Here is a 9958-nt window from a genome sequence, read left to right on the forward strand (position 1 = left end):
GCAGCAGCAACAACACTGGAAACTAGAATATATATGTGTAACACATGAAGTCAATATTTCTATCTGTGCAAATGGGTTAAAATACTCACAGGATGTGAACAATGAAGGCGAGAAGTGTTTGTATTTGTCAGATATTTATATCACTCAGGTCAGCTGATCTTCAGCTTTACAACAAAACCACATGGACTTGCTCTGTAAGTCTTAAAACACAGGAAGTCAACTCACTTTTAAATTATAAAAGCTAAAAAGGTTGGTTAGTCAGCAAGACAGCAACAACAACTGAGTATATGTGCACAATACATGAAGTTAACATATCATCTGTTCAAATCAATACATTATTTTAGTGATTTATATAATATATTCTACATATTAGTGAATATAGACCTGCAGTGAGTCATGTGGTTAAAATACTCAGCATATTAGCAGTAAGGGTGAGAACTGTTTGTATTTGTTGTAAACTTGTGTCACTCAGGTCCAAATGAACTTTCTCTGTAGGTCTTAAAACACAGGAAGTTGACTCAGTTTTAAATTGAAAAAGCTAAAAAGGGAAGTCGGTCAGTTTGTCTGTTTCATTACAGTTCAGCTTAATAAACTGAAAGATTTCACTTGAAATCACCAGTCAAAGGATCTTACTGCTGCTCTGTTTTTGATGTGGGCTTGTTGGGTAAGACCTTCTTAACTTTTTAACCCAGAGAGTTATATTATTCTGTTACTCCTCATGAACTGAAGTGGAAAATATTTGATATAACATCTTATTTGTTGGGCTTTGTTTTAGCAGAAATGGCATCTAAGAAATGAAAGATCACTGTAACATTTTACCATTAACAGATACCATAATCTCACTACTTTGGTATTATTTAGAATTTACATTAAATATAATATTTCATAGTTCTGCAGATTTACATCCCTGGTTTGAATGTGTGAATTTTAAGAGAAGAATTGGTTTTAATATAATGAATAAAAACTCCATAAAATGGTTAAAAGAAGAAAATATTCCTGCATTTTTATGTTTGTAAATCCAGGTGATGAGATTCATGGCAGCCCTGTCTACAAAGATGTTGACAGACAACATGTTACTGAGTGTCTTCTTTCTTACAGGTGAGCTGTTTGTTCACTCAGTTTTATTTTGAGACATTAACTCAAATCATTTACACTCTGAAACAAAGCAGAAAGACCAGAAACTTCTTACAACTGTTCACATCCTGACTGCAACGTCAAGTTTTAAAACTGTTAACAGGACAAGAAAACATGCAACATTCAGCTGCTGAACTGTATTTATTGTATCATGAACCATCTCATCATGGAGATTTTTCTACTTTATGTTAATCATGACTCTGATCTCACAGGTGCTTTGGCTGCTTGTCCTGATGATTCAGGCCTTTTCATTACTGCACCGCTGGAGATGGAAGCACTGAGTGGATCTTGTTTGCAAATCCCGTGTAACTTTGGTGCTGGACCAGGAAAAACATTTGATGGCAGCAGAACAACCTTTGGAGTGTGGATTAAAAAGGACGTTAGATTTGCACTCTATCCAGAGAATGTGATTTTCAACAGTAGTCAGACAGTTAACACCTATCCAATGAACATTACTGGAAACCTGAGTCAGAAAAACTGCACAACTTTGTTTTCCAGTTTAATCACAACGTATACAGACAGATACTACTTCAGAATTGAGAACAGACAATTCATATCAACAGCTCTTTGTAGTCCTATTCAAATAACAGTCAAAGGTAAGAGAATTTTGTTTTTTCAGTCATATTGTTGTTTAGAATAAAAAGGAAATCAGTTGCAGCTTTGGTCTGAACAGCAAACACCATGGCCCTAACCTTTACTGTGAAATTAAATATCTGATGTAGACTACAAAGAAAACTCAGCTGTGGTGAAATGTGAGAGAAACCAGCCTGTGAACACATAGTCATTGGTTTGAATGTCCTGACTCACAGCTGAATAATACCTGAATATTTATACATTTAATCAGTATCAAGTTATTTTCACTCCTCCATATTCATTGAGGGACAAAGTTTAAATTAGTCTTAGTTTGCTTAAATTGCTGATTCTGACAGTTACTGTCTCAATAAATGCTCACAATACTCAACAACCTCTGACAGTTTCATGTTCCATGATGTGGTTTTTACAAATGGATAAAAATTAGCTGTAAAATAACTAACACTGACATGTAGCGTAAAGTCTGTCTTTGATTTTAAACCACAGATTCTCCTCCGAGCCCCAGAATTGAAATCTCAGGTGAGCTGAAGGAGAAGGAGTCTGTCACTATAACCTGCTCAGCTTTCACTCCCTGTCCACACTCCCCTCCTAAACTCACCTGGAATCTCCAACAAGACGCTCACAACAAAATAGAGGAAAACGCAGATCGAACCTTCACGACTAAAATCCAGACGACCATCACTCTGTCTGACAAGCACGACGGATACAACATCACCTGTTCTTCCAACTACTCTGTGAATGAAGGACAAAATGCTAAGTCAGCAGAGGAAAAAGTGACTCTCAGTGTTTCATGTAAGGCAACCAGAGTTTGTTATTGGATCCTGTCAAAACATGATGATTTATGGGATGACAGCTGATTTTTAATGAATAAAAATAATCACATTTTCTGCAGATGCTCCCAAAGACACCTCAGCGAGGATCAGTCCATCAGGTTCGGTGTCACCAGGTAGCTGGGTGAACCTGACCTGCTCCAGCAGAGCCAAACCTGCTGCCAACTTCACCTGGTACAAGATCAGCAAAGATGGACCCATGAAAGTATCTGAAGGAGACTTTTACAGCTTCAATGTGACAGATGGAGGAGTTTATCACTGTGTGGCCACAAATGATCTTGGTAATCAGATGTCATCAAGGATCCATCTGACTATTAAAGGTAAATGCAGGACTGTACTGAATCCACTCTAATGTGGGACTCCAAAAGTGGGTGCACATCACTTGTTCTGCCAGATATCCTGTGAATGAAGGAAAAGATATCAAGGCAGCAGAGTAAAAACTTGTTCAATGTTTCAAGACGTAATTTAAATTTATTTTCTGAAGACAACTGAAGGCTCCTTAAAATCGGCCCTGCTGAGATGTTGTTGAGCATGAACGTCATCAAAGTGTGCTGTTGCAGCAGAGCCTGACTTCTAATCTTGCATTAGGAGAGGCCAAGAGAATTTTGTTACAAAGATTAATAAGGTGTCACATTATTGTTGCATCTGTATGATGTTAAAATGCAGCAGTTGTAGAGAAAATTCATATTTCACACATTGTGATTTACAAATAACATCACCTTTCGCCTCAAAGAGTCTTCTTTTACAATGATATATTCTTCTTCCACTTTACAAATCTTTTCCCATCACTCAAAAATCTCTCCATGTCAAGTCTTCCAGACTCGGGAATGATGTTTGTTTAAAATTTGTGATGTTTTAGAAACTTAACACTTTCCATTAAGGAGAATGTGACCATGGTGTCGTGTTACAGGTGATGAACAGTTGAAATTGGTTGACGTCCACATTATACTGAAGACTGTGGGAATTGTGATACTGGTCAGTACAGTGATCATCTTTGAGTGGTGAGGCAAACTTTTTGATACTTTGCAACTACAGACAAATTTGTATGATGTTAAATGTGGTTTGGATGTTTGAGATAGATCATTATTATCACAATATAAACAAAAAACTTCTTTCCATCTCTTTTTTTCCCAGCTGGTTCAGAACAAGACGCTCCACCAAACCAGTGAAGGTAATAAAAAATTAATTATATGTTCGACTTTCAAAAATCCATCTTAAAATGTTTCCCAGCTGACTGACCACAGCTACAGTATGTTGCCTGTGAGATCTACTCAGTAAACATTGTGTTTATCTTATCCTGTCCTACTTCTGAGTACAAGTGTTGTTTTAATAAACCATTACAGTAACTCACAAATGTTATGCTAACATTTTAAACTAAGATGGTGAACATGGTGAACATTATACCTTCTAAACATCAGCATCGTCACGGTGAGCATGTTAGCATGCTGATGTCAGCTTAAAGCACGGTCAAAGTACAGCCTCACAGAGCAGCTTGCATGGCTGTAGACTCTAAGTCTTGTTGTCCTAAACTAGCATCACAGTTTATCTTTGTCACATTAATCTGCTGAATCAAAGGTGACCTTACAGTCAACACTTTGTTACATGAACAGACAGGAAATTAGAGTTGGAGCTTTTGTGTTGACTCATTTGGTCCTGTGTGAGACTTATTGATCAACCAGCTAATTAACTGATTTGGATTTTTTCACTGATGATAAAACTCTTTCAGCTGCAGTAAATTCACTACAAATCACTAAGACCTCACTGTCTCTGTGCTGTTTCATTTCCACAGGACACAGTAGAAGCAGACTATGTCAACACAGTGATGGAGTTGTCATCATGAGCCATGAGGAGAGGAAGACCACATGTTCATCATCAGTAGAATTACATGATATCCAGTATTGTCTATTCTGTATTACATGCTTATTCATCATTTGCATTTGTTAGTGTTCCACTTACAAGAAGGCTGATAACTGCTTCCTCCAGGGCAGTAAATATGAAATAGTCTTACTTTGTATAAGCTTTGAAAGATGAACAAGATGATCCCAGACTTCATCAGCATGTGAAGGTGGTTTTGTTTCTGCAGTGCATTTCTTCTTTTTTCCTCTGAGAGTCAACATAACATCTTCATTACTAATATTGGACTGATTCATGGCACCAGTAGTTTTTCTTTTGTTTTTAAGATGTCAAAAACATAATTAAACCATGTTATTAATACAATTAATTAGTAATGAAATGAAATGACTGTTAAAATGTGAACTTTCAGATTTCTTGCCAAGAAGCTTTTCATGTAGTGTTTAGGAGAAAAGCATTTTTTATCACTTATTCTGTCATTTGTTTTAGCACATTTACACAGGTAAAGGTTGATGATAGCTGCAGATGACGGATTTCTTAATGTCACATTTACAGCACAGAAGTCAGCAAAGACACTGTGGTAACTGTGTGCAAAAAATATTGTTATGATTTCAGCTGATTAATTGTGTCATTATTGTAATTCACATGATATATTCTATACCTATCAATAATAAAGAAGATTAAGCATACAGGCGTGCAATGAGTTCTGTTAAATGTGTTTTAGAGTGAATTTGTCATTTGAAAACTTAAGTTTTTACCAAATCTGACTTCCTTCCTCACAGGATATCATTTGCATGTGAACTGTTTGTATGTAGTGTTTTAATCTCTAAGTTCAGATGATATCCAGAAGCTTTTGAACCAAAAAAGATGAACAAAGAGAAGTTTAGATGAAGAGAGAAGTTGATACATTGTTCTTTACAATTCTACCAAGATTCACAAATTGCCTCACTTCACTTCAAAGTCATGAAATTACATGTTTCTTTCATTGTTTAGTGGTGGACTCATTTGATGAGGAAAACTTTACATCTTGGCTCCTTTACTGTAAAACAAAATGTCTTCTGAAGGATAATCAATTAAATCAGTGGTGAGCTAATGTTACAGAGACTAACCTGTGATCAGAGAGTCTTTTTCAATGTTCTGACTGGGATGTTTAAATTTCAATAGACTGCTGTGGGGAAAAACATCTAAATTTCTTGCTTGTGTCTTACAGTACTGAAACAGGACGGTCTTGACATAAACAAGAACCGGCCTTCTCATAGAAAATGAAAAGGAAAGGCAAAAGAGGGAAGAGATCAGGACATGAGACAAAGAGATGGAGAAGAACTGAATGTGAGGGATGAAGAACTGAGTGAGAAAGATGAAACAGAAGAAAAATGAGAGGGACAGAAGCTGATGGGGAGAGATTAAGACTGAAAGACACTTTACACCTTGTGGTGTGTTTTCTCTGTTTACATCATTTCCAGAACAAAGACACACTCAGTAAAGTAGTTTTTGGCTATTTTCTGTCACCATTTACCTGCAGAAGTGATAAATACATTTCTCCGTTGCCACCCCATGTAAAACTTTCTAGATCTGCCACTTCTGATTACTGTACTACTGTATTTGCGGGCCTCACTTATTATTGTGTTCTCATCATTCTCCACCAGGCGACACTGTTGACCACAAAGAGGCAGTTTATGGTTCAGACCTGACATTTCATTTTTCCAGCTCTTCTTAACAATAAACAAAATTAAACTGCAAGTGACATTCAGTGAGTCCGCCACACTCCGATGACTGTTACTATAGCGATTCACCTGTATATATATCATTCCTACTATTCACAGCTCTGTACAACTGCCCCGTAAAAAAACGTGCTTCTGTTCACAAAGAAACAAGAATGCACGTTATCTGCTGCAGCACATCATCCGCAGATCACAAACTACACTATGAGTTGTTTCATTTCCACAGGACACAGTAGAAGCAGAATGTCAACAGAGCGATTGAGATCCAGACATAAGATTGATTGAGACATAAGATATAATGTTCACTATCAATAAAATTATGTATTATTTTTATTCTTAATTCTACTTGTTTGTGTGATACTTATTAAAAATGATAATCTGGTGGATCAGTTTTTTGGCCGATAGATATTAAATGGTATTACTTAGTGTGGAAAGATGAACTCCATGATTAGCCTTGCTAAATTAATCTAAATTTTTATCTTTTTGCCAGGAGAGCAAGTAGAACACACTGTATGCTTTTTTCTGCAATTTGTTCCTGTATTAACACAAAATACAGACAGCTTCATCAATAATCTGTATAAGGTTGGGCTGATTTCTTGCCTATTTTCATGTTTTGTCTCCCATTTTAAGATGAAAAGACTAATATTCTCTTATCTGATTAAAGCTTGTGTGGCAGAGTGGTGCCGTAAATTGCCTCGACAACGCCACCGGGGGGATTTCACCCCGGAAATTATTAAATTGGGAGTTAGCTCCAAGCAAATAAGCAAGACACAGGTTCAATAATAAATTCCACTTAGGTAGAGAACGTGTTCAATTAAAAATACTTTATTAAACAAAATGAGAAAAAGAAACAATCAAAGGGTAATTCGCTAAAAATGTCAGCCACCACAGCGGAACCCAGGAATTAATGGCACAGGAAGGCGAACCAAAAAAAGGGGTTGGAGACAGGGCTGAGGCTTACCAAGGCAGCACGGATCAAACCAAGGCAGGGGAATTCACAACAAAAGAAAAAACACTTGTGACAAAGCAAACCAGCGAACAAAATCGAGAGTGCGAAGGAAACCCACCACCGGGGGAGTGGACTGCTGCCTGGGTCCCCAGCACCTGTCAGAAAGAGATTAATATACAGCAAACAAAACAATACAAAAGCCCTGGTGGTGACACTACAATCTGACACAATTACATAGGCCCCAAATTAATATTTAAGAATGAAACACCCAAATAAACCAAATTGTTTTCATTCTTAACACAAATCAAAGAAGAAACTAACTAAGTAAGGGGAGTAATTATGTCAGTAAAATAAAATACACACAAACGACCAATCTAAAAAGGTACAGACTGAGCGGCCTGTACGCAGGAGTCACCACGCAGCTCGGTCAGCCGGACAGCTGAGCCGCAGGGCATCAGCTGTGAAGCAGCAGCGGTGAAACAATAGTTGAAACAGCCACGGCGGAGACAGCATCAAAGCCGCAGCCGTATTTAGGGGGTGGTGGCCAGTGCTAAGCCATGCACCTCTACAGCCTCTATAAAAAGGGCACAAATGATTTTTATTAAATCTGGTGAATGATTATTTTAAGGTGAGTTCCATTCATGGTTACTACCTACCAGCGGGCACCAGCACAGCCTCCCCGACGATAGGAGGGAGAAGTTGGCCTGTAGCGTTGCTTTGCTGCAAGGCAGCAATCAACATGCCAGTCAGCTGAGAGCCACACGCACTGTTGTATAAGAAAGGCGGACAACGCCGACTCACCAAGGGAAACAAGAAGCGACCACGCCGGGCCCCGAGTGGGCCAAGCAGTCCCTCCACACCAACAGCCAACTGCACACACACAGAGAAACACCAGCGCTACCAGTGCGCACACAGCACCGACTGCGCACTTAAATGGGAGAGGGTACACTGGCAGAGCGCATTACCTTTGAATAACAGTGAAGCACGTTGGCGGCAAGCAAACACGCCAAAATGCCCACACTGCTCCACCACGCCAGGCTGCAGCCACCACACAGCAGGATCATCCAAGGGAGGCTAGAGAGGAAGAGGTGCGATCAGGCACCTGCCTATATAGGTGCGCTTGGTGCCACCCAGCAACAGCGCGCTAAGAACTGGCACAGTGCCACACGGTGGCATGGAGAGCCACTACATCATACGGCCACACTTGGATGATCAAGAAGATGGTTAAACAAATGATTCTTTTATTTAGCCTCACTCATGCTAGCAGCTCTTCTAATGTCAGCATGCTAACATGCTCATAATGATAATGCTAACATGCTGATACCAAGCAATTATATCGTTAACCATGTTCACCATGTTAGTTTGACCAATTAGCACTAAACAGCTGAGGCTGTTGGGAAAGTTGTTTGTCAGTTTGTTGTAAACCAAATTATTGGACAAATGTAAGTTTTGATCTGAGGCGTTAGATGAAAAGTCAGTGGATCATTAAAGTCAGTAGGATTCCTCCTCTGAGGACCATGAATGTCTGTTCAAAGTTTTGTGCCAATCCATGCACGAGATGTTGAGATATTTGAGTCTGGACCAAAGTGATGGACCGACAGACAGACATTGTCATCCATAGAGCCAAATATTTATATAACAAAACAAAGAACACTTAAAATTAAAACATTTAAACATTTGAATTATGAGGAAGTAGACAATGTCAAAGAGAAAACCATTTTCATCACTTACATCATCATTTGTGTTTGAGCACATATACAAAGGTTATGACAGCTGTGTAGTTGACTGCTGATTTAATGTGTCATCCAGCACAATGGTAGCTCTGTAAAAGTTACATTTTGAAACAACTTACAACTGACTTGTGTCACTTATTTAGTGATGAAATTGTAATAACACAAATAAACACATGTGAAGTGAAAGAAACATTTTCATCACTGAGGTTTTCTCATTGGTCCAGTAATGCAGAGCAGCAGCACACAAGTCAGCAACAACAACTGAGTATATGTGTACGATACATGAAGTTAACATATCATCTGTTCAAATCAATACATTATTTTAGTGATTTATATAATATATTCTACATATTAATGAATATAGACTTGCAGTGAGTCATGTGGTTAAAATACTCAGGATATTAGCAGTAAGGGTGAGAACTGTTTGTATTTGTCGTAAACTTGTGTCACTTCAAATGAATTTCCTCTGTAGGTCTTAAAACACAGGAAGTCAACTCAGTTTTAAATTGCAAAAGCTAAAAAGACAAGTCGGTCAGTTTGTCTGTTGCATCACAGCTCAGCTTAATAAACTGAAAGATTTCACTTGAAATCACCAGTCAAAGGATCTTACTGCTGCTCTGTTTTTGATGTGAGCTTGTTGGGTAAGACCTTCTTAACTTTTTAACCCAGAGAGTTATATTATTCTGTTACTTCTCATGAACTGAAGTGGAAAATATTTGATATAACATCTTATTTGTTGGGCTTTGTTTTAGCAGAAATGGCATCTAAGAAATGAAAGATCACTGTAACATTTTACCATTAACAGATACCATAATCTCACTACTTTGGTATTATTTAGAATTTACATTAAATATAATATTTCATAGTTCTGCAGATTTACATCCCTGGTTTGAATGTGTGAATTTTAAGAGACGAATTGGTTTTAATCTAATGAATAAAAATGCCATAAAATGGTTAAAAGAAGAAAATATTCCTGTATTTTTATGTTTGTAAATCCAGGTGATGAGATTCATGGCAGCCCTGTCTACAAAGATGTTGACAGACAACATGTTACTGAGTGTCTTCTTTCTTACAGGTGAGCTGTTTGTTCACTCAGTTTTATTTGGAGACATTAACTCAAATCATTTACACTCTGAAACAAAGCAGAAA

The 9958-nt window shown here is 37.8% G+C and overlaps 1 protein-coding gene across 1 annotated transcript; it reads left to right on the forward strand.

Moving 5' to 3' along the window:
• The first annotated feature begins 583 nt into the window (after positions 1-583).
• LOC121887969 (vascular cell adhesion protein 1-like) lies at positions 584-5207 on the forward strand. Its single transcript, XM_042399157.1, has 8 exons — positions 584-664; positions 1023-1098; positions 1347-1730; positions 2212-2517; positions 2618-2875; positions 3466-3556; positions 3690-3726; positions 4345-5207. Exons 1-8 carry the CDS (start codon positions 650-652, stop codon positions 4393-4395), a joined length of 1218 nt encoding a protein of 405 aa, XP_042255091.1. The 5' UTR covers positions 584-649; the 3' UTR covers positions 4396-5207.
• The last annotated feature ends 4751 nt before the right edge of the window (positions 5208-9958 follow it).

The sequence above is a fragment of the Thunnus maccoyii genome, chromosome 21 (genome assembly GCF_910596095.1).
Source record: "Thunnus maccoyii chromosome 21, fThuMac1.1, whole genome shotgun sequence".
Classification (NCBI taxonomy): domain Eukaryota; kingdom Metazoa; phylum Chordata; class Actinopteri; order Scombriformes; family Scombridae; genus Thunnus; species Thunnus maccoyii.

Coding starts and splice junctions, on each gene's coding strand:
- LOC121887969 (XM_042399157.1), top strand. Junction 1,731..2,211: donor TATTCAAATAACAGTCAAAG/GTAAGAGAATTT, acceptor TTTAAACCACAG/ATTCTCCTCCGAGCCCCAGA. Junction 2,876..3,465: donor GATCCATCTGACTATTAAAG/GTAAATGCAGGA, acceptor GTCGTGTTACAG/GTGATGAACAGTTGAAATTG.